The following is a 25,200-nucleotide window of genomic DNA, read 5'->3' on the forward strand; positions in this document are numbered from 1 at the left end:
TCCACACGTAAGAAACAGCACTTGCTATTTTATTTAACAATTTCTGAGTGGTGTTCTTTAACCAGGTAGTCATATTCCAAACTTTCTTTCTTCCCTTTACTGGGAATCCTCGTCACAGACTGTTACTGTTCCTAATGGGAGGCATCTCACTCCTCCAAGGGTTTGGGCCGAAAAAGATGCAAATCACTGCCATAGAGACTCAGGTGCAAGAACGCATTAGTTCCCATGGCCAGTACGCATCACATGTAATAGTTCAACTCTGATTTGTAAAAACTCCAGATTCAGAATACTTGAAAAACATGTATCATTTTATTTGTACACTTAAAAAGTTGTACATAGAAACTTGTAATACAGTTCTATAAAACTGAAAGAACTGTCAGGGAAAAGGGAGGGTATTACCTTTTATTGATTGATCATTAAGGAAGTTAGAGAAATAAAACAAAAACACAGTAAAATGTTTAAAAAATTAAAGAACATTTTCCAGGTACAAATTTTATAAATACAAAACAAATTCACAAATTATTTTGAATGCTAAATAAATATCTAGTTAATAAACTCAGACTTAATACCTCCAGCCAGCACTGGTACAGCACTTCAAGGATATAAAATTGGATTCATTCATGTGTAGTGTTGAAAGAATGTGTTCATTAAACAATTCTTAGACATACATACTTTTCTAAGCTGTGCTGTAACAGACTTATCTGTATACAGATAAATCTTCCTTAACACCACTGCTAAAAAAGAAATCAATGACAAAATAAATCACAGGTGAAAAAATGTTTTCAAAGATATTGGGACACATGAATGATCTCAAAATGTACAAAAACCTCTGTAAACCAGTACTGTATCCAATACATCTATCAAACTTATTAGATACTGAACAAAACTGTAGCAAAGGAAATCTTTCCTACATTCTCCTGAGTGCTTAATATTAAAATTGAGAATATAGTGCAGGCCACACTTCAGTGCGGTTGATCAGCTGTTATCGCTTTATATATACATGTCTGCTTTAGAGCATGATTTAATGTCCCATTTTCATGAACAATCTGTTTTCCTCAAATATATCCTTTAGAAGGACAAAATTAGATTCGTGACTTTTTTGCAGCTGGCGGTGTGCTGACTTGATCCACATTCCCAGGCGTGACATGGAGTCCAAGTTTTTGAGCCTGGATATGAAAAAACGCTTGAAGCCTAGTTCCAGCTTTTGCTTCACTTGTGTTACGAGGGTTGTACTCAAAGCAGTTCGAAAACATTAACTCAATATCATCGATAAATTCCGCTAGGAAGAAAAAACCAAATGAGATTAGAATAAAAGTACATAAATTATACACACAATTTTTTTTGTTTACGTGATATCTGGAAACGTCGTTAAGAAAATGGAAGCCCCCTTTTTTCTTTAGAAATTGAAGCCTCGGAAACAAGGTAGCAGGTCCAAAGCTTCAAACTGTTTAACCACAGATGCTGTAACATTGTTCGACTGAAACTATGTGATGACGTAATTAGGAATGTTACATAATTACGCAGAACTTCTGCTAGGATCAGACTCTACGAAATATCTAACTCATTCAAATCCCTATCCATCTTTCATCTACACAGACCAGCATTTTAGACCTCTTGGGATGCCATCTACACAATCACATTAATATCCATCATTTAAATCACAAGGAAAACAGCCGTTACCTCTTTAAACACAAATAATTATCAGGAAAAAACATAAATTACTTACATGCTAATTTATATTCACATTTGTTCACTTTTTCACGGATTATATTTAAGGCAATGGGCTTTTTGATGATGTCATAATAGTCTGGGACCTGTAAAATAATTCAAATATATCTCTCCTATAGAAAATTTATCAGAGATAAGTGGTCAAATATGTGAAGGTTCTGCACTTAAAAGCAACTGAATATTAATCTCCGAATACTATTATTCCATTAAAACCGCTTAATATGTTTCAGTCGCTATAATGTTGTAGAAGCTTATTTGATACCATAAAAAATGACAACTTATTGTGAAAAGAAAAAGCTTATGATTTTGCTTGTGTGCTGTGTCTCTGTTTCTCTTCAAAGAGATACATGTATGTATCTATAAAGTTATTTAATGAGCATTATTGCATTTGTAATAAATAATAAAATGTATGTAACAAAACTTAGTTCAGCACAAAAACTACTCAGGAAAAATGACTTAGAGTCAAATGGAGATTTAATTTTTATGGGTGTTATTCAATGGTAATTAATCCTTCACATTCTTGCTCTAGAAATCTCAAAGGAGAATTTGGAAGGTGTCACGTTTGCATTCAGAAATCTTCACCTAACACACCTGACACGTGAAACCCTTTATAATCTACTTGTGCCTCTCTAACACACCCACCGTTCCATTCAAACTACCCATCATTTCCCATATTCTCACTTCTGGGTCTTTAACTTTTCATGCCCTTTTCATGAAATGTCCTTATTCTATTTCGCACTGTTGAAATTCCACCTATCTTTAATGACCACACAGTTCTTCCATTAAAAACTTTCACATTCCTGCTATTCTCTCCCTCTGAAATGCTCAAATCAATTTCCTTTTCTTCTCTACTTCTGGAAGTCCATTAGAAGAACTCCTATTACAGCGCTGTAACACTGTCCTATCTGCTGTGGCACATCAGTCTGCCCCACATATACAGATAACTCCAGCGCCATCTCAAATGCCTTAGTTTTAGGCCCTCTCTGTTTTCCAAGAGTACCTATCTTTCACATTAGTGTTCTCCTGCAGTAGTCTCTGGACCAGCCCCATCAGCATCATTCCAGACCTAGTGAATCAAGAACTCTGGGGTGTGGGGGCCTGGGTGGCTCAGTCGGTTAAGCGTTTGCCTTCGGCTCAGGTCACGATCCCAGGGTTCTGGGATTGAGCCCTGTGACAGGCTCCCTGCTTGGTGGGAAGCCTGTGTCTTCCTCTCCCACTCCCCCTGCTTGTGTTCCCTCTCTTGCCGTGTCTCTCTCTCTCTCTCTGTCAAATAAATAAATAAATAAAATCTTAAAAAAAACAAAACAAAACTCTGGGGTGAGGCCCAGTTACCCGTGTTTTAACAAGCCCGCCCAGGTGAGTCTGGTGTATGCTGAAGTTTGAGAACAGCTGTTTCACATAACAGAAATACCAGTAATAGCACACAGTTGATATACTCATACTCATTACACAGAATAAACACACTGAAGCTATTTCAACCCACTGTCATCATTCATGAGAATCAGTCATAGGATTGGAAGGGACTGGGGAGAGAATGCGCTCTAATGCCCTTTTTTTCAGTGTGGAAGCTAACTTTCCAAGTGTTTAAAAAACAAAGTATATAGTGACTAACGGGTGTTCTGACTTTCTTCAAGTTGCCATGCAGACTAAATCAGATAATATACGTGAATACATTTTATCAAGTTTAATAATATTACCTGGATTTTAGAAACAAGTTTCAAAAAAGGCCAGCTGTCATCATGCCGTACCAGTTCCACCACAAGCTGTTCAAAAGCAGACAGCTCGTGAACTCCTCCTTGTCGGCCCGAACTCCTTCGATTCAGAGTCACAGGAGAGGATTCTAAACAAAGAGTTAATTTCAGGTGATGACAAAGCAAAATATTTGATCACTACAAGCTAAATGGGTATATAAATACAACCTAATTCAAACAGAAAATTGACATTCTATATATATTGAAATAAATTAACTTATATTCTGAAACATGAAAATCTGGACCAAATATTCACTCTTTCTTTTGTTTTAAAAAAGTTTATTTTTATTATTTTTTATGATTATTAATTTTTAAAAAATGTATTTATTTAAGTGATCTCTACATCCAACGTGGGGGCTTGAACTCACGACCTCAAGATAAAGAGTCACATGGTCTTCTGACGGAGCGAGCCAGGCACCCCAAAGATTTTATTTTTAAGTAATCTTTACATCCAATGTGGGGCTCAAACTTACAACCCCAAGATCAAGAGTTGAATGATCCAGCAACTGAGGCAGCCAGGTGCCCCCACTATTTACTTTTTGATCATAAAATTTCCAAATTAATTAAACATTCATTGGGAACATGTTGTAAAAGCACTGTAATATAAAAGAAAATTCCTAGAACACAAAGTTTATAGATTATTTTTTAGCCCATTTTATTAAAAATAATTTTTCAACTATAATAAAAAGAAAGCAAGCAATTCTCCAGAATATCCTGAAACACATCCTTAGGAAAGCAACCTCTTCAGATCTAGCAAGTAGGCCACTTCATAAATTACCTTGCATAATAGAAATGTAATGCTCAACAACGAAATAAAAGATTATCTTAAAGATAATATTCCTATTTATTTGAGGGGGAGAGAGAGAGAGGGAGTAAAGGGAGCAAGTAGGGGGGAGGAGCAGAGGGAGAGGGACAAGCAGACTCCATGCTGTGTTTGGAGCCCGAGGTGAGGCTCGATCCCATGACCCTGGGATCACGACCTGAGCCAAAATCAAGAGTCAGTTGCTCAACTGACTGAGCCACCCAGGTGCCCCTCTTATCTTAATTTTATATGGAGACTTTCTTAAAGCAAAATGCTTTCTCATAAAACCTAATGTATATATAATGAAATCTGAAGTATATGAATTAGTATAAAAGGGTAGCATAGTTCATATTATGAATTCAGATGTTTAAATTCTCTTAAATGTAAATGCATACATTTCCCCCTTTGTTTGTCATTGGAACCAGGTTAGTAATTTTATACACCAGTTTAATTTTTTTTTTCCTTAGCAGAGTTTTTTAGAATACAAACGTTTTAGGTATACTATGTTTCCAAATAGCTTAAAGTTCAGAATTGGAGAACAGCAAAACAGATAGATAAGGGGACAGGAAAAGCTAAATTAGATCTTGGTGCCAAGTTACCTGATACAACACCCTCCTACCACCCCAACAATCTGGTGACTGCATACACAGACTAACTGTCTTCCATTCTTTCACCAATGAACTACTTAATCCTGTCATGTATTTGAATAATGCAATACAACCGAACTATAGTTTTCAAGGAACAGTATCATTTTCTATGTCTAACTTCAGTTTTTGGAACTATCAAAGTTTTATTACTACTGACATTAAAGGAAAAATATAACAGAATTGAGGAAATGAATAAAGAGATTATTATTTGGATAAAGATGACTATAAACAACAATTATCAGAATTAAAAAGATAGCCAGTGATCACTCCCTAGTAATATTACTCCATTTCTCCCCTGCCCCCAAATTTAGTATGTCAGATGGGAAACTTCCCAAATAACCCAATGTAGCTTGTCTAGGTGATGATGAGCATGTGTATTTTATTTTATTTTATTTTTTAAATATTTTATTTATTTATTCGACAGAGAGAGAGACAGCCAGCGAGAGAGGGAACACAAGCAGGGGGAGTGGGAGAGGAACAAGAGGCTCCCAGTGGAGGAGCCTGATGTGGGGCTCGATCCCATAACGCCGGGATCACGCCCTGAGCCAAAGGCAGACGCTTAACCGCGGTGCCACCCAGGCGCCCCGAGTATGTGTATTTTAAAGGAGGAAAGGGTAGAAGAGAATGCAATGTGTTATAATGTGTTCTACTGGCACTACTGAAATGTTGGCCAAATCTCCGCATTAGAAACAGCACACTGCGAATTTCTCACAATTACCCTGCTACACTACTAGAAAAATACTCATCATATAATTTACCTTATTCCCCAAATAGCTGCCCCTTCGATGAATATTATGCTTCAGGCCAGGTTGCTCCCTAGTCACTCTGTCTTATGGCAGCCTTTAGGAGATGATGCAAAATATCTCAACACCCAACCTTCCCAAATTATTCCATTTTCTTAGGTAAGAATAACTTAAATTAGACTTCTTCATACCTGTAGATTGTCTTTTCCTTCCTCTTCTCTTGGACTCACTATCTTGGAGAGAAAGTTTTGGAGTAACATTTAGTGATCTTGACTTCTCACTTGACTTTGTGGCAAGGACTCTGAAGTTAGGGAGGTTGGGACTATTTTCTGGTGTATTATTAGCACTTTTCCTGCCTCTGCGTTTTCTACGAGGACTAAGGAGTTCCACAAATACATCTGCTTGCAGTGGGCCGTAACTCTGGCGAGTAGAACGGCCGGTAATTCTTAAAGATTTCGTTTCTGTCGGAGGAGCAGACTTTATCTTTCTAAGGCTTCGACCAGTGGTTTTAGAGGAGACAGCTGTTTTGGGTGTACCCTGCTGACTCCTTGAAGCGTATCTTCCAGGATCCTGTCGTTGGCCACGGCTTGAGAAAGAAGAGCTAAGTCTCCCTCTTGTTTTAATTGGCAATCTAACTTGCGGTCTTCCTCGTTTTGGTGGGCTGTAAATATTGTTAGAAAACATAATTATTGTACAAAGAAATGATGCATGTAAGATTATTTCTATTCCCCTTGTTCTATTATTCGGCCAATGAGTTCTACGTACATTTCTTTGGTGTCCTTATGCTGCAAGAGACCAATACTTTTCATTACCATTGATGCTGAGGTAACCTACAGATTTGGTCAAAGTGGGCCCTAAACCTGTGGTTTCTGAATACCATGCTAAGAATCTCTTTGCCATCTTCTGATTCTTACTGTAAAATACAAAACCAGGTTCAACCTTTTAGTAAACTCTACCCCCCAACATGGGGCTAGAACTCACGACCCTGAGATCACGAGTTACACGCTCCACTGACTGAGCCAGCCAGGTGCCCCGAGGTTCGATCTTTTAATTGCCTTTAAGTGGTAGACAAGGATGAGACAACCCCATTAAGCCTCTTTTTATCCATCTCCCCACATATCTGGACTTCCAGTTTACCTAAAATATTTCCAAGAATTTTCCAAATTCTTTATCATTTTTATGTTTAACTCAAATACTGCCCTTATAATCTACAGGGACAACGGCTTCTGCTAGCTGAGCTGGTAAAAACTAGCGACTTGCTTACCACACATGGGGTGGCTTGCTCTGTCCTCCGCAGATGGGCCTTTCTGTACTTCGTCAGTTCAAAGCTGCCCTTTCTTTATATCCACTTCCCTGATTCCACATGAATGGGGTTCAAATGTTAAAAAGGTGGGGAGGTCTCAGGGACAAATAAGGGGAGAATGCTCTAGTGCTGCCACAGCAGGAATAATGCAATTAAAAGGTCAAACCTCCGGGCGCCTGGCTGGCTCAGACAGTGGAGCGTGTAACTTGTGATCTCAGGGTCGTCAGTTCTAGCCCCGTGTTGGGGGTGGAGTTTACTAAAAGGCTGAACCTGGTTTTGTATTTTACAGTAAGAATCAGAAGATGGCAAAGAGATTCTTAGCATGGAATTCAGAAACCACAGGTTTAGGGCCTACTTTGACTGAGGTTACCTCAGGTTACCCGTTCATTAGGCCTGGGTGACACAGCTTGCGAAGTTGCAGAACACCTGGTTACATGGTAGTATAGCAGTTGTTTCTGGGTGCTAATGTGGAAGGAGTGTAACAATACCACGTGCTTCCTGGCATCTCCCTCTCTGTAGATGCCAAGATCATCAATATTTGAGTCTAACTCCTTGAAAAAGCAAGAGGGGCACTGGGAAGCTGCATTCACCTTTAGCTCGTGAATATTCTCTGGAACGCTTATTTGCTGCTTTAGGAATAAAATTAAGTAAAATCAAACTTAACGGGGGTCTGAATTGGTACTCCTGTCCAAATGTGAACTCGTATTTGACTTTGTGATCTGGCTAAACTCACGTAGGTACTACACTCCCTCAGGAATAACTTCGAATGCTTATAATACTAAAGCAAGGATAACTTCAGGCCACTATATTACACACCAGTTTTTTAAAATTTATGGATCCCAATCATTCCATTGGTATTCTAGTAGTCAAAGACTGTCCAGTTACGACACAAGCTCCCATGTTATTGCATGTTAGGACTCACCTGACGTCCTCCTCTTCTTGGGAGTCGTCTTCATCTTGTTCCAGCTCATACTCCTCCTCCTCACTTTGACCCTCTTCGTCGTCATCATCAACGTCATCATCCTCACCTTCCATACTGTCTTCCATGTCTTCATCACTTTCCAAGGATGGTCTTTGTCTAGAAGAGAGTCTTCTAGAACGTTGCTTTGGCCGACACTCTGGACAAAACCAGTCTCCCTCAGGCACAGTCTGACAAATCACAGAAATGATCATTAATCATCTGTCACTCAAAACCTCGATCGCTCCATTCAAATCTAAGAAGTACAAGAGGGAAAAACTACCTTGAGCTTTGGTCGAACACAGTAGGTATGATGACCCCGATCACAGCCATCGCAAAGTACCATGTTTTCAGCATCGCCCTTCTTTCGGCATATCTTGCAACGAGCATTCAGTATAGATTTAGACCATATCACACTACGATCCAAGGTGGAGAGATGAAGAAAGACTTGGGATAGACTAGCAGAAGCAAGGAGAGACTCTCTCCAACGGTCCAGGACTGTTTTGTAAGAACGCCCACTGTCACTGGCATCTTAAATGAAAAGGTAAAGTGATTTAAGTTTCTAGGCAACCCTTAGGTATCTCCTAGAACTATTTTTTTGGTATTTTAAACGGGTTAGATTTTAAAGTTCTTCTAAAACTTAACAAAAAGATCGCGTTGATATTAAAAACAAAAACCTCATGTTAAAGAAGGTATTTGCTGAGCCACATCTTGTTTGTGACATAAGGAATTCCTTAAATCCGGAAATCAAAAGCTTTCAGATTCCAATAGTTAAAAAGAGAAAAATAACTTAGGCAATGTGTTCTCAATCTAGTCTTTCTTATCAGTTCTTGACCTGACTTAGAGAACGAGCTAAATATTATTACAAGTCAGTTACTATCCATTTGAATCAAGAACATTGCTTCCTCTTTTCGGATAAAAGACAGACTGCTCTCTAAGTTAAATATCAATCATATATGAGGTTTCTTTCAGGGCTGATGAAAATTTTCTGAAATTAGATAGTGGTGAATGGCTGTACAACTGTGACTATACTAAAACCCACTGAATTATACACTTTTTAAAAAGATGAATTTTATGTATGTGAATCATATCTCAATAAAGCTATTAAAATATCAATTTTGTAGAAATGCCAACTGTTGTCTTCTATCTCTAAGAAAATATTTTTTAAATGAGGTAAATTAAAAAGTGCTAATACCCCACACTTCCCACAAGAACTTTCAGCACCAATATTTACATAGGAACATTTGAAACTTTTTTTCATTAATAATGTCATTCTTTTGTCTTCTGGACTAAAAAATTTATTAAGAGTCATTTGATTAGATGGCACTAACTAGCCAGTCTATCATTTTACATTGGCATGTGATTTCTCCCTTTAATTAATCTTCAATTATTACTACCACTTTAATTTTCCTGACATTATACTTAATTATGAAGGGACTACCACATAATGTCAAAATTCTACAAGTTATATAAGACTCCATATATAGTTTGTTTCTCTTATGACAAATTTCCTACTATTATCCTCAAAAAAAGTCCTCTTGGGCAGTAGCATAATGGTTAAGGGAATGCAGGCTCTGGAGTCAGTCAGCCTTGAGGTAAATACTAGCTCCCCAATGTGAGCTGGGTCAAGTTACTTAACTCCTCTGTGCCTCAGGTCCCCCAACAGTAACATGTGGATAGTATCCACCTCTGAGGGCTGTTGGGAAGATTAAGTGGCATAATATACACAAGACAAGTAAAATGCCTGTCATGGAGTGAATAATGTTACTGTTACCAATATTCCTGCATTATACTGTTCCTCTTGTGTGCAACAGTTTAGAAGATACAAAACAAGTCTCTTCTATGGTCCCTACACCTTTAAGAAATTTTTTATATAGCTGGGAGAGGGAAGATATACACAGGAGCTGAAGTCAAAAGAGCAGACCTGCCAAATACTAAGAAGTCTTGAGCTTCTGTTTGTTGGGCAGGATGAGAGAGACAGGATATGCAATCTAGGGCTCACCCAATGTGCTGAATACTTTCTGAAAAGCTAGAACTCCAATAGGCTATCCCCTCAGGCTTCAGGGTGGACAAAGGTACCATGAAAAAAGAAAGAAGTAGCCAGGAAATCTGCTTATCTGCACCTTTAAGTTGGGTGGAGAGGGAAAATAAATCTACCCCGAGAACATGTAACTACAAGCAATGTGTTAAACAGTTTAAAACCTGAAAAAATGTAAGATTTTTGAAGTGGTTCAGGTTGGTAGTGACCTCAGGTGAATGACTGAAACAAGTACAAATCCTTGCAGATTCTCTGAAGAAATTTCCATAGATCAAGTTCTGAGGAATGAGAGTTAATAGTCAAAACCCACAATGCACATGTGGAAATAAAACACTACAGGCAAGAGCCAGCAGCATCTGACCCATAAAGACTTGAAGGATTAGAATTAGACACAGAATATAAAATAACTATTTTAATACGTTTTAAGAAATAAATGTTTGAAAATACAAGTAACCAAGCAGTTTGAAAAAGCATAAGAACCTCCAAAAATAATTGAGTGATAACTCAATGGGAGAGGGAAAAAATGAATGGATCGAATGGCTCTTCAGGCAAAGCTAAAGAGAAATATTAGCGAAGTGGGAAATAAATGCAATAATACAGCCCATCTGCTTTATTTCCACCCTCTCATTTTGGGTTTTCCATTTACCATGGCTTTTTGATATGACGCTTCATGAAAAGTTCTGGCCTGAGCAGGACCTCTATGGAAGGAGGCAACAAAAATTGCTGGTTCAAAGATCTTGAAGAGATTTTTCTGGATAACTCAGAGGACATTCTTATTAGTAAGTGCAAGAGATAAGGCTGATACAGGCCAATGTGGAAGAGTGGAAGAAAAAGACAAAACTGTGAAGAGCCTTTGGAACCTTGAAAGTCAGTTTGAATGATTTTTAACTCAAAAGTTGGTGAAACATTATGGGTTTTGATCAAAGAGGGTGCTTTAAGAAAATTAAATCAATGGTAGCTTAAGGTCCAATTTTTAGCCCATTACTTTTATTTTTTTTAAGATTTTATTTATTTATTTGAGAGAGATAGAGGCAGCCAGCGAGAGAGGGAACACAAGCAGGGGAGTGGGAGAGGAAGAAGCAGGCTCCCAGCGGAGGAGCCTGATGTGGGGCTCGATCCCAGAACGCTGGGATCATGCCCTGAGCCGAAGGCAGACGCTTAATGACTGTGCCACCCAGGCGCCCCTAGCCCATTACTTTTAAATGGATGTTGACATTTTCACATTTTATATAGTACCTAAATAAGGATAAAAAACAATGTATACAATTGATTTCATTTTTCTGTTAATTGTCTTGCTGCTTCTCCAGATTATAAAACTCTCAAGGGCAGAAATGTCTTGCTTCTCTTTTATCTTTCACCATGCTAGCACAAATAAATTCCTCAAGAAATTAGGATTAGGATTTTACTAATACGAAATAAAGGTAGAGTCAATATGATCAAATACTACACTGGGAGATCTCATATGGTTAACTGCCACTACACAGTAATCCGTGTGATCATGCTATGTAAGTTTTTCTCGGAGATAAAACAACACAAAAACTCCCACCCTATAACTCTTCCTATGCTAGTAAAAAAAAAAGAAAAGAAAAAAAAAGCTGTAAATAAATACTATATGCAAAGTAAGTAAACATACCTTCCATCACCGTTCATCTTTTTCACTAATAACTTAAGTATACTAAGATTCACGATGTCAACTTTTTATATACCAATTTTTAAATGTTTCATTAGCTGAGGTAGGCAGTGTAGAAGAAAAATGGGAGGAAGATGATACTGTTTTATAAGCTTGTCCCTAACCTCACTCCTTTCCAAAAAAAAATTAAATTCAAGGTTTTCTGTCAAAAGCTAAATATTCAAACCAGTACTCAGCAACACAGAAAGTAAAATCATAATTCTTTAAAAAGAAAAAATTCTTTAAAAAGTTAAAAATTTACCATCTCTCACACTAGATTAATCTTCCTCTCTTTTTCTCTTGTCCTTTTTTTTTCTATCTCCCCTTTGATCTTTATTAATTTCTGTGTTACCTAATTTCAAATTGATAAAGTTAGTTCAAGGATTTTTTTCATAGCTTAAGGGTGTAACCATAAGCATGACTTTATAAATGATGAAATTACCAACCTAAACAAACAATTCTCACATATCTTACCTAAAATTATTCAAATATGAATATCTTCCTCAAGTTAAAAAAAGCCTAGTTTTATTAATGTGATTAATTGCTAGAATAAAAGGGACATCCTAAGGAATGTGGAATAGAAGAATTTTTATTTCTTACTGGCTTCCTCAAGAAACTGAAGTAATCTCTGAAGCTAAACTGGGAAAATTCCTACCACAGTTAATTTGCTATGCTGAAAAATAATCAGAAGAATAGAGAATTTTAATACATATCCTATCTCAAACATTCATAAAGCGGAATCCCCATTTCTCTCCCAGATTAAGGATATTCTTGATTACCTTGCTCTAAATATTTAGATTATCTTAAAACCCCTTAGGCACCTCTATCTCTTGTTGTCCCATTCAAAACAGATCATCCAAAGGCTTAAACATAATATAAAAAGGTACAGACACCAATTATTAACTTTTTATGGGACAACAATGGTAGATGATAAGATCCGTATTATAAATGATCAACATTTAAACTTTGATCAACATTTGCCACCAAAGTAAGTCGAACTTTTCTTATTTCACCTTTTTTTTTTTTAAAGATTTTATTTATTTATTTGACAGAGATAGAGACAGCCAGCGAGAGAGGGAACACAAGCAGGGGGAGTGGGAGAGGAAGAAGCAGGCTCATAGCGGAGGAGCCTGATGTGGGTCTCGATCCCATAACGCTGGGATCACGCCCTGAGCCGAAGGCAGACGCTTAACTGCTGTGCCACCCAGGCGCCCCTTATTTCACCTTTTTTTAAGTCCTCAAATCCAAATTGTTCCTTTTATATCCCTTAGGATGAAATGAATGTTCCAAAACCGCTGTATACAAACCAGCATAAAGAACACTACAGCTCTCAGATAACCCACTAGACGTAAGTTGTAACATCTCCCAGCGTTAACTTTTCCCCTTTGTTTAAATATTCAATAAGATGTACTGATGAAATATGGACACACTATAAACAATCTGATTTCTTCCCCTTGAATTTATAAACAACTTTAATTGATGTCAGTTTCAGAAATGGAAAAATCAGCAGAACTGCATTTTATCTCTTTTGGAATCACAGAATTAGTGAGTCATAGTGAAATATTTATAAGGCCTACATAATTTACAAATAGCTTTAAATTGAAATTTTAATTTTAGTAATTGTAGATTCACATGTGGTTGTAAGAAATAATAGAGAGGGATCCCTTGTATATGTAATTCAATTTAGACACAGAAAATACATATTTTTAAAGATTTTATTTATTTGAGAGAAAGAGACAGAGATAGCGACAGAGATAGAGAGATCATGAGTGGGGAGGAGAGGTAGAAGCAGACTCCCCGCTGAGCAGGAAGCCTGACCCAGGGCTCGATCCCAGGACCCCAGGATCATGACCTGAGCCCAAGGCAGATAGACACTTAACCAACTGAGCCACCCAGGTGCCCCAAGATGCAGAAAATATTAAGAGATATTGAAGACTGGGAAATAAGAGTGATATAGGAAATACAAACTAATATTTTTGTGAGCTATGACCATACATATTTATTTCTACAACTGCTACTTTCCCATCTGAAAAGTGAGTCATTGAGCTCATGGTGGAATTATCAATTTATAAAAATATGAATAGGCTTATAAGAACAATGAGATACTGGCCATAAACTCTTCAATTTCAAAACAGACATTTTACAAATATATTCACATTCTTTTTTTTTTTTTTTAAAGATTTTATTTATTTATTTGACAGAGATAGAGACAGCCATCGAGAGAGGGAACACAAGCAGGGGGAGTGGGAGAGGAAGAAGCAGGCTCCCAGTGGAGGAGCCTGATGTGGGGCTCAATCCCAGAACGCCGGGATCACGCCCTGAGCCGAAGGCAGACGCTAAAAGACTGAGCCACCCAGGCACCCCCAAAATATATTCACATTTTGATAGCACCATGTATTTATTAAAACTTTGTTCTTATTACTCAAACAAGGTAATATTCAAATAATTTAAAAAGGACTTTAGTTTATTCAAGTTGCTCTCAATATGAGACCAAAAAGATATGGTTTTATTTATTTATTTTTAAAGATTTTATTTGTGAGTGAGCGAGTGAGAGAGAGAGAGCATGAGTCGGGGGAGGGGCAGAGGAAGAGGGAGAAGTAGACTCTGTGCTGAGTGGGGAGCCCAATGAGGGCTCGATCCCGGGACTCTGGGATCATGACCTGAGCTGAAGGCAGATGCTTAACCGACTAAGCCACCCAGGTGCCCCAAGATATGGTTTTTAAAAACTGTTTCTTCTAGCACCCCAGCACTGAGATACAAACTAACTTGAATATGATGAATTATTAATTAACATATCAGAAAGAGCACAGGGAAGTAGAGGCAGTTATGATATGAAAACTGATTTGGGGGGCGCCTGGGTGGCACATGGGGCGCCTGGGTGGCACAGCGGTTAAGCATCTGCCTTCGGCTCAGGGCGTGATCCCGGCGTATGGGATCGAGCCCCACATCAGGCTCCTCTGCTATGAGCCTGCTTCTTCCTCTCCCACTCCCCCTGCTTGTGTTCCCTCTCTCGCTGGCTGTCTCTATCTCTGTCGAATAAATAAATAAAATCTTAAAAAAAAAACAAAACTGATCTGGAACTTGAAACATATTTTCCTAAAGACATAGTGTTTACGTTCCTAGATTAGTCCCTAAAAACATATTAATTTCATAAATTGCTAAAACACAATCCAGATAGTATTACTTCTATCATTCTACCATAAATTATAGAGCATTTCCTCATTTATGTACCCTTTAACACTTGGTATTTCTGACTTAGTGCTTCTTACACAGTGCTCAGTTAGTTATCCAATTATTATTATTATTTAAAGAATTATTTATCCATTTTAGAGAGAGCATGAGTGGAGGGAGAGGGAGAGACGGAATCCTCAAGCAGACTCTCCCCTGGGCACGCAGCGTAAAGCAGGGCTTGATCGCACGACCCTGAGATCATGACCTAAGTTGAAATAAAGTCGGCTGCTCAACCAACTGAGCCACCCAGGGACCCCAGTGACCCACATTATTAAACCATATCCCTAATGGTGGACACTTAAGTAGCTTCTTTGGGGCTCTGTTTTAGATAATATTTACATACAATTTTTGATTATGCAGGATCTGGCTAGTCACAGGTTTTGGTAATCTTTCTTTTGATGAAACACCAAAGAAAAGATTGACAGAAATAGTTAAAAAGACAGTCATTAAGATGAATATTTAGAATAAAAAGTACTTAAGTGCTATTTTAAAAAAAATCTCACCTGAAAGAACCCATGTTTTGAAATGAAAATACAATCTCAAGTTTTTCAAATGAGCCAATTTTATTGTGTCAGCCCATAAATTTCTATTAAAGGGCAATTTCAGAATCATTTAAAATATAACTAGTATTTGGAAGTAAGAACTGGTACTTACCAAGTGGAGCTTTGAGAAAACGCCGCTCAATGCCCTGCTCTATCTGAAAAAGTGCCATTGCCAAATAATGAACCACATTGCTCACTGATTGTGGGGTACTTGCATTAGTTGAGACAGTACTTGGAGTTTCTGTTTTTATGCCCAAAAGTCTACAATGAAAACATGGAAGAGTTTATGGTACTTAAACTGTTAGGTAAAACTTGAGTGCATTCCTCCAAATGCTTACTTACACCTGTGTAAGGAATAGTTTCCTCAATCACACAGGAGATCACATAAGCCAGTAGGAAAGGGAGATAAATACATGAATCAAGAGCTAAACTAAATCCCAAATCATTTAAGGAGGTCAGAAGGGCAACTATTTGGGGGGAAAGTGGATGAGACAAGGCTTAGGGAAAAGGTTCTAGGTAGATGACCCAGTGATGGGCCTTAACGGTAAGTATCCCAGGCAGCTTACCTATCTCTCTTTTTCTCTTGCTTCAACTTTTACTGGCGGGGACACTGAAAGCTGCCTCCTACGTAGTTCCTTAGCCTCCAGTCTTATTCCCTTTGCAATAAATCTCCATACTGCTGCTAAAATGAGCATTTAAATGCGCAAACCTATTCGCTCAAAGCCTTCAGTACTACGTCTTCCCTCCCAGTATCGTATCTTCCTTTCCTTCTAAATAATAAACTCCTTAAGGGGAGTTACCCAAAAATAACTCTGAAAGTCAAAGTATCTATCTACAGATATACATTCTGATTAATAATTCAAATAATACTTAAGCCTACCACAATTTACTAAGTTATCCTACAGAAAAAGAAAAATGGATAGTATAAAGTTACTTTAAAAACCTTAAGTTCAAAGACTTTTTTTTTTTAAACTTGAGAATTATCATTATCCTAATTTACTGTCTTTTGGCTGCACTAGCATAACGTAGATTAAAAGAGAGCCTGAGGTTGAGGAAAATGATCATGTCAGTGGTTACAAGTATTAAAAGTCCTCATGATAAGATTTTAAAAAGAAACATTTACTAAAAAGAACCATACAATTGAAATGGCAGGGAAAAGCGAGTTATTTTAGAAAACTCCTTTTTGTACCTGTCTTTTACAACGACCTTCGCTTGCTCATCGATTCCCATCTCTTCTACATCTTCATTCACAGTCTTAATGACCCCATTTTCCTTGTTTTCCTCACTTAACAGCTCATACCGTCCGCTCTCTAATGCTGATCTCCAGATGTGTCGATCTGTAACCTGTAACAAAACCCAAATTTACCAACCTGGAAAAATGGCATATGTTGTTCCTAAGAAGTATGACATTCAATGTACATATGAAAAATTCATGACTATTCTAGAACAGATTGTGAATCAAAAAGGGATCTAAAAATAAGGTTACTAAGTGGCCAAAATGAAATTCATATCATTCGTAGATGGAAGCTTTAGTACCTCACTCTTATATAGGGAAGTCATAAACAGTTCTAAGATTGGTCACCTGATAGTAGCAAAAAAGTGACAGATGAGAGCAAAGGAATGAACAGAACACACATATCAAGCATGAATTACTTACAGATTTTAAAAAGGTAACAAAGAAACCAATAAACAAACCAGACTCAGCAGAGCAGGCAGGAGCTAGTCAAGGAAGAAGAAAATATCCTTACACATTTTAATATCTCGGATGAAAATACCATAAAACAGATATTTTAAAAATACTAAAAATTAGAATTAAAAAGAATTAAGTTCACTAAATTCTGTTTAAGAAAGCAGATAGCCATACAGTATATTTAAGAAAGATCTCTATCCATATATAAATATTTTGATACAGGGGAACAAACTTAGTTTTCATAAAAAATATACCACTCCCAGGTATTTATTCAAAACACACATGCCTTGCCTGTACCAAATAAATTAACAAATATGTCCAAAACTTTGGTAATTAGATAAACTAAAAAGGGGAACAGGTACAAACCTTGATCGCTCCTAATGTTCCTTGGTAGATTCTGTCTTCAATATCCAAAAGAAAATCTCTAAGCCTCAATTCAAGCTGTCTTTCTGCAGACATCTGAGCTGAATCATATGCAGTGGAAGATCTTCCCCGACTGTAGGTAGGTTTGCTATCAGTTTGAGGTTTGTCTGAAATAGTCATCAATACCTTTATTATGATTTTCTTACTAAAAAATATAATTTCCCCAATGTGATGGTATGATCGTGAGATAATTGATATAAAACCACTTAGTAAATCCTCAAGTGAAAAAAACAGGGGGGTGGAAATGTTTGCACACCAGGTATCTGAAAAGGAACTTGTTGTCTAGAATATCTGAAGAACTCTTACAACTCAATAAAAAGGTATTCCAATAAGACAAATGGGCAATGAATGGATATGAATAGACTTTTAAGGAAGACATAAAAATAGCAATAAGACCATGAAAAGATGCTCAACATTATTAGTCATTAGGGAAATTCACATCAAAACCACAATAAAGTACCACTTCATACCTCTAAAAGGGCTAGAATCTAAAAGTCAGACAATAACAAGTGTTGCCAAGGACGTGGAAAACTTTTAAAACTCATACACTATTGGCAGGAATACAGAATGGTGCAGCTGCTTTGGAAAACAGTATGACAGTTCCTCAGATGATGACACAAAATTATCACATGACCCAATAATTTCACTTTTAGGTATATACCCAAGAGACATGAAAACTTATGTTGAGACAAAAACCTGTGTACAAATGTTTACAGCAGCATGATTCATAACTGCCAAAATATGGAAACAACAGAAACATCCACCAACTAACATATGGTTAAATAAAATGTGTTATCTATCTGTCTGTATAATGGAACATCTTTTGGTTATAAAAAGGTATGAAGTACTGACATGTGCTATTTACCTGGATGCACCTTGAAAACATTAGGCTAAGTGTAAGCCAGTCACAAAAGACCATATATTATATGATCACATTCATACAGAATGTTCAGACAAGGAAACTGACAGAGACAGAAAACACATTTGGGCTTTGTTTCTGAGGTGATAGAAATGTTCTACGATTGACTGTGTGATGGCTGCACATTTGTGAATATAATGGAAACCACTGAATTGTACACTTCAAATGAGTGAATTGTATGGTGTATGAACTAAATCCCAATAAACCTGCTAAATAAAGAATTGTGATCTACAGTTTTTAATCCTGAAGACAACTAAAGTAGTCGTGACAATATGCCCCTAAATTTAAGAGTTCTTTACCTAGAGAATATCGTTTAGTAATAACGAAAACTTATACCCCAAAACGCCTTCCTGCTTTCTCTGATCTGTTACCAATGAACCAGGCATCACATAGGAGATGTTGCCATGTGATCTGCCCTTGCTGCCCATCTCCAACGAAGTGATCACTAAGGGAACCTGTCCCTGGACCCTTAGTCAAAACCCTTAGCGACTGAACTCTCACTATCATGTCGAATGTCTAAAACTAACATTAACCTTAGTGCCCTGGGTATTGGGTCTACTGATCAGGGAATGAGATCCGGAAGAGCACGGAGCTTCGCACACTGTCATTCCTCATAATCCAAGTGGAACCCAGTGAAATCTAGAGAACCTTGTTTCTCTAACTGGTAAACATTCTCTAACTTGCAAACCGAGGGCACGGTCCAAATGAAAGAGAAGGTGTTTTAAATACAGCTGTAATAGTTTGACAAATGCTTAAACCTGAACCAGAGACTATGGGAAGAGAAAAAGAAAAGAAACAGTTTTCAGTGAAAATTTACCTGAAAAATGAAATTTCTCTTCAGAAAAATGGGCAAGCTGTGCACATATTCTGCTCTTCTCTTGCAACAAAGTTTCTTTTAAGGCACTTTCTCTATGTCCTCTAGAATTAAGAGCTTCGATAAGCTGGTCCAGCTGCTCACGAGAGCTGTAAAAGCACCACCGGTTTGGCCTACGCACTGGTTCTGGAAGCCGCACAGAAGCATCACACGGACCTCGGTCGATGATGGAGGTAGATTCAGACATCAAAAACTCTCCAGTTTTAGTGGATACCTGAGGCTCTTGAGACTGCACACTATTCTGAAATGACGAAGGTCTAGGCAACAGCATGTCTTCGGTGAGACCGGAATAATCCTCTTCAATAAATAATCCAGGAATAGAAGGGAAAATCCAGTATCGCCTATACATGCGGTCTCGGCCCAAGGGAAAGATATTGGTACACGCTATGGCACTTTGGATTTTTTCCAAGAGCTCTTTCTCTTTCCGTTGATGTTCCTGTTTTAAAGCTTCTTCCTCATCAGCAGTAAGAGGCTCTCTTGTTACACAGTTGACCTCTTCTTGCCTTGTGAATTCTTTAAATCCATTTTGTCCCCTTTTTCCTGTAGTTTAAACATTTGATCATCACCATCATATTTTAAATTTTCATCAGAAAAATACAGAGCTATCCCAAGTTACTATGTATTATGGACCAAACTGAATGCCCCCCAAATTCATAGGCTGAAATCCTAAACCCCAATTTGACATATTTGGAGACAGGGGCCTTAAGGAAATAATTGAGGTTAAATGAGTTCAAACAGTAATTCAGGACCGGTGTCCTTTTAAGAAGAGAAAGAGACTAGGGTGCTTACTCTCTTCACTTGTGGGCATAGAGGAAAGGCTGTGTGTGAGGACACAGCGAGAAGGTGCTACAGCAACCTGAGAGAGGCCTCACCAGAAATCAATCCTGCTGGTACCTTGATCTTGGACTTCCAGCCTCCAGAACTGTGAGAAAATACATTTCTGTTGTTTAAAGCCCCCGGTCTGTGGTATTTTATTTATTATGGCAGCCTGAACAGGCTAATACACTGTGCTGATAAGAAACCGGTGCACTTAAATACAAGGGACACACAAAAAACTGCAATCGCCATACTGGAGAGTGAGCCCGAGTCCGTTATTCTGCCACACACATTCAGTCCTTTCTGAGGCAGGAGTGAGCAAGCTAACTTTTGTAAAGGGCTAGCTGGTAAGTATTTTTAGGCTTTGTGGGCCATATGGTTTCTGTCACAGCTGCTCAACTGTGCCATTGTGGCATGGAAGCGGCCACAGAAAGTATGTAAATGAACAAGCATGACTGGGTTCAATTAAAACTATGGTCACTGAAATCTGAGTTTCATATAATTTTCATATTACAAAATATCATTCTTTTTCCTCCAACTATTAAAAAATGTAAAAATGTAAAAACCAGTTTATCTGGATTATATAAAAACAGGCAGGGTAGATTTGGCCAATGGGCTGTAGTTTACTAATCACTGATTTAAGGTAACAGAACCCCTAATGCTTAGTTGGGTACCTAGCAACTCAAAAAAAGGACATTTCCCACCAGGAAATGTTTCCCCAGGAGGTACGGCTACATGAGAAACTTCTGATCAAAGAGATGGGAATAGAAGCATTATATGTAACCTCTGGGTTGTACCTCTTTCATTTTCCTTCTTTCAACTAGCCAGAATGGAGCCATGGGGATAAATCATTTTGGAATATGAGGATGGCAGCAAAACCCTAAGGATGGCAGTACAAACAAGACAGAAAGAGCCTGGATTCCTGGTGACCTGCCTGGGCTTTTATGATGTGTTGAAGAATTAAACTTCTCCCGTTTCAATCACTGACAGATTGCTTAGAATGCTGGGGAGTTATTTCTTCTATTTCTTTTGCTTGAAAGGGTCTGTATAAGATTAGAATTATCTGCTGCTTTAAAATTTGGGAAAATTCACCTATAAAGCTGTCCAGGACTTAACAAAGTATTCGTTGTAGGAAGATTTTTTTTTTTTTTTAAAGATTTTATTTATTTATGTGACAGAGAGACAGCCAGCGAGAGAGGGAACACAGCAGGGGGAGTGGGAGAGGAAGAAGCAGGCTCATAGTGGAGGAGCCTGATGTGGGACTCGATCCCGGAATGCCGGGATCACGCCCTGAGCCGAAGGCAGATGCTTTAACGACTGCGCTACCCAGGCGCCCCTGATTTTTTTTTTTTTTTAATTCTGGAAGGGGGGCAGAGCAGGTGTCAGACAGAGGAAGAAGGGGAGAGAGAATCTTAAGCAGGCTCCATGCCCAGTGCAGAGCCCAACATAGGGCTTGATCTGACAACCCTGAGATCATGACCTGAGCCAAAACCAAGAGTCGGACACTTAGCCAACTAAACCATCCAGGTGCCCTGTAGAAAGATTTTTAACACTGATTCAAGATCTAATGGTTTAGGACCATTCACATTTTAAAATTTCTTGTGAATCCATTTTTATAATGTGTATTTTTCTAGGATTTTGCTTATTTTTGCCTACACTTTCAAAGTAATTTCCATAAAACTGTATATGCTATCCCTGTACCTTTAAATTTCTACTTTATCTGTAGTTATGTTGCTTCCCTTTTGAGTCTTAACCTTACTGTGACTCCCCACCCCCTGCTCCCAAATTGATTTCAGAAGAAAGATTTGTCTAGTTTGTAACTTTTTCAAAGAATAAACTTTTGGCTTTGCTGTTCTCTTCTATTACTTTCTATTAATTTCTACTTGCATCTATTGTTTCCTTTTATCTGGAGGGATTATTCTGTTTTCTACCTCTAACTTCTTATATGAATGCCTAGCTCAATTTGCCTTTCTTCCTTCCTAATATGTATTAAAACTAGAAATTTTCCTCTAAGTAGAGGGACTGTATCCAACAAGTGTTAATGTACAATACTGATTAGTTTTTTCAGTATAGATTAGTTTTAAATATTTTCTAGTTTCCATTTATGGTTTCTCCTTTGACCTATTACTTAGAAGTATGTCTTAAAACTAATCAAATGAGGCCTTTTGGTTTGGATTTCTAAATCAATTGCATTATAATCAGAAAATGTAGCCTCCATGATACAGATCTTCCGTCTACTTATAACTATTTAGCAAATAATGTAGAAAAAAAAGATACCATTGAAATTACAGGCACAGAATAAAGTTAAAAATCTCCTTCAATAGTTGTCAATGAAGACGGTTAAAGATCCTCAGAAGTAATTTCTATCAACAACTTTCAAAAAATATATTCCCTTTGATCCAGCAATTCATGAAATTGTTCCAAGGTAGTTGACTTCCATTCTCAGCCATATGGTACCAATTATAAGGATTACTGACTTTTGTATTTCTAGCATCTAAAAGGCACTTAATGCATGTTGAGTATGCTATAGAATAAAAATTTGTATTTGGCCTAAAATCAAATAGTAAACACAAAACTCAATAGAACTCGCTAACCAAAAGTTGAAGTTATGAGAAACTGACCTATTAAAACAGTATGAATACTGTCACTCCTCCCTCAAGTATAACTGACATGAGAATAAAGACTGAATGTAACTTCTAACAGCATTTTTTAACAAAATGGTCACCATTTAAAAAACTTACCACAGCTATGATTTGGGCATTTAAAAAACAAACACACCCTGCAATCACAAATGAAGTAACCTAATACATATTTCAGAATAGCTGAATTATAAAGTGCCTTATTAATTAAAAACAAGAAGGCACGCCCTTAAGAAATTTCTGTATTACCCCTTCTGCCTCTTTTATGTGATCCTGGGTCATCTTCATCTTCAGTGACTGTATCTTGATCAAGTTCCTTTTGCTCTATTTCTTTGCTCTCAGTGCTAGTATCAAAATCTTCCCTTTCTTCCTCCCTTAAGGAAAAAAAAATGAGATTATTTTCCGTTCATGAGATATTGCCTGCCTATGAAGTGCTAGCCATTATGTTTAGGAAGTAGTGGACAAGATGACAGAGAGTTTATATTCTTGCAGAGAAAACAGGTAATAACACGATTATAAAATTAAAGTATATAGTAACCATTAAAAAATGAGAAGTTCAAGTTGCTATGAAAGCATTTCAAGGAGAACCAAATCTAGTCTCAAGGATCAAGAAAACCTTGCTTGAAGAAGTGGCATTTAAACTGTGAGACTAAGGAGACTGAGGAGGGGCAAAGCGGCAGGTGAGAAGAAATCTCCATTTCTAGAAGCGGGGGTAACATGTGCAAAGGCTCTGAGCCTTTGAGAAAAGGAAGGAGCTTATCATTTTGAGAAAAATATAAAACAAAAAGAAGTAATCCAAGATATGGATGAGAAAAAGGCAGGGTTAGATCATACTGGGCTTTATAGGGCATGATTCAAAAAGCAATGGGAAAAAAAAAATTAGAAGAGTTTAGAAAAGGGAAATGATAGGATTAGAAAGCACTTTGGTTGCTATGTGGAAAATGATCTGGGAGAGAAAGTAGATGAGGGGAGACAAGAGGCCACTGTAACAGTCCAGGTAGCTGGCTGGGAGGTGATGGCTGGCTCAGAGTAGAAAGTAGACAAATGGTGGAGGAGAGCAGGTGAATTTCAGATATAGCAAGTAGGCTGAATGACACAAGATGGATATTTTATCTAATTCATTATACTGTCCAAATTAAAACTAAAACTGTAATGAACCTTGAAATAAGTTCCACCATTTATGTTCTTTATCCAAACAGAGGTTTGCAAACTCAAATGTGTTTAGGAGCCAGAGAGATAACGTAAATGAGTGAGGCTAGATAAGGATTAAAAAAATACGAAATGGCAGAATCTATAATGTGCTTATTTTTCTTTTTTTCCAAATTAAGAGATCACAAGGAAAAAGTCTGTAACTATAGGAGGTAATGAATAGCAACTAAACTTACTGTGGTAATTATTTCACAACGTATGCATATATCAAATCATTATGTTGTACACCCTAAATGATTAATACAATGTTAGAAGTCAATTATATTTCAATAGAACTGGAAAAGGTTTATAAAATGTAAAAAGAATATTGAGCTATAACTCACATATCCTAAAATCATCATTTTAAAGTGGACAAATTCAGTGGTTTTTAGTATATTCGCAAGGTTGCGGAGTCATTATCCCTATCGAATTCCAGAACAGTTTCATCATTCCAAAACAAAAACCCCATAGCCATTATTAGTCACGTTCCATTTCCTCTTCCCCACTGCCCTGATAACCACTCATCTACTTTTTGCTGTGGATTTGCCCATTCTGGACTTTTTATATAAATGGAATCATACACAACATGGCCTTTTGTGACTGGCTCCTTTTACTCAGCATGTTTTCAAAGTCCATCAACACTGTAGCATGTATGAGAATTCTATTCCTTCTTATTGCTGAACAACATTGTGCTGTATGGATATACCAACAAAGAAATACACCATTTTGTTTATCCATTCATCAACTGATGGACATTTGCGTTATTACTTTTTTTTTTTTTTGGCTATTAAGAACAATAACGCTATGAACTTTTGTATATACATTTTTGGGTGAACATATGCTCTTAATTCTCTTCAGTATATACCTAGGAGTGAAACTGTTGGGTCATACGGTAACAAATTGCTTGTCTGAGAGACGCCAAACTTATCCAAAGCAGCTGCACCATTTTACATCTCTACCCGCAATACATGAGAGTTCCAATTTCTCCACATTCTCACCAACGCTTCTTATTGTCCCTTAATTGTATTTCAGCCATCCTAGCAAATGTGAAGTAATATTTCATTGTGATTTCATGTGCATTTCCCTGATGACTAATGATATTGAGTGTCTTTTCATGTGCTTCTTGTATATCTATTTTCTCTGGAGAAATGCCTATTAAAATCCTTCGCCCATTTTTTAATTGGGTTGTTCTTTTATTGTTGAGTTATATGAGTTCTTCATATATTCTGGATATTAAAC

At 37.4% G+C, this 25,200-nt stretch overlaps 1 protein-coding gene across 4 annotated transcripts in view; it reads right to left on the minus strand.

Annotated features, from left to right (window-relative positions):
- Positions 1-290: 290 nt before the first annotated feature.
- BAZ1A (bromodomain adjacent to zinc finger domain 1A) overlaps positions 291-25,200 on the minus strand; it is a 92,472-nt gene continuing 67,562 nt past the window's right edge. For 3 of the 4 annotated variants that reach the window (XM_040620832.1, XM_040620830.1, XM_040620829.1), the window contains 11 exons: positions 23,023-23,147; positions 19,262-19,858; positions 17,469-17,632; positions 16,602-16,756; positions 15,525-15,673; positions 8,216-8,463; positions 7,897-8,123; positions 5,863-6,332; positions 3,426-3,568; positions 1,727-1,814; positions 291-1,279 (listed from right to left, as the gene is read on the minus strand). In XM_040620832.1, the coding sequence (XP_040476766.1) occupies positions 1,083-1,279; positions 1,727-1,814; positions 3,426-3,568; positions 5,863-6,332; positions 7,897-8,123; positions 8,216-8,463; positions 15,525-15,673; positions 16,602-16,756; positions 17,469-17,632; positions 19,262-19,858; positions 23,023-23,147 (2,563 nt within the window). In that variant the 3' untranslated portion in view covers positions 291-1,082. The remainder of the gene's footprint in view (positions 1,280-1,726; positions 1,815-3,425; positions 3,569-5,862; positions 6,333-7,896; positions 8,124-8,215; positions 8,464-15,524; positions 15,674-16,601; positions 16,757-17,468; positions 17,633-19,261; positions 19,859-23,022; positions 23,148-25,200) is intronic. The other variant, XM_040620831.1, reaches the window with a different exon arrangement.

Source organism: Ursus maritimus, unplaced genomic scaffold, assembly GCF_017311325.1.
Source record: "Ursus maritimus isolate PB19 unplaced genomic scaffold, ASM1731132v1 scaffold_36, whole genome shotgun sequence".
In the NCBI taxonomy this organism is placed as follows: domain Eukaryota; kingdom Metazoa; phylum Chordata; class Mammalia; order Carnivora; family Ursidae; genus Ursus; species Ursus maritimus.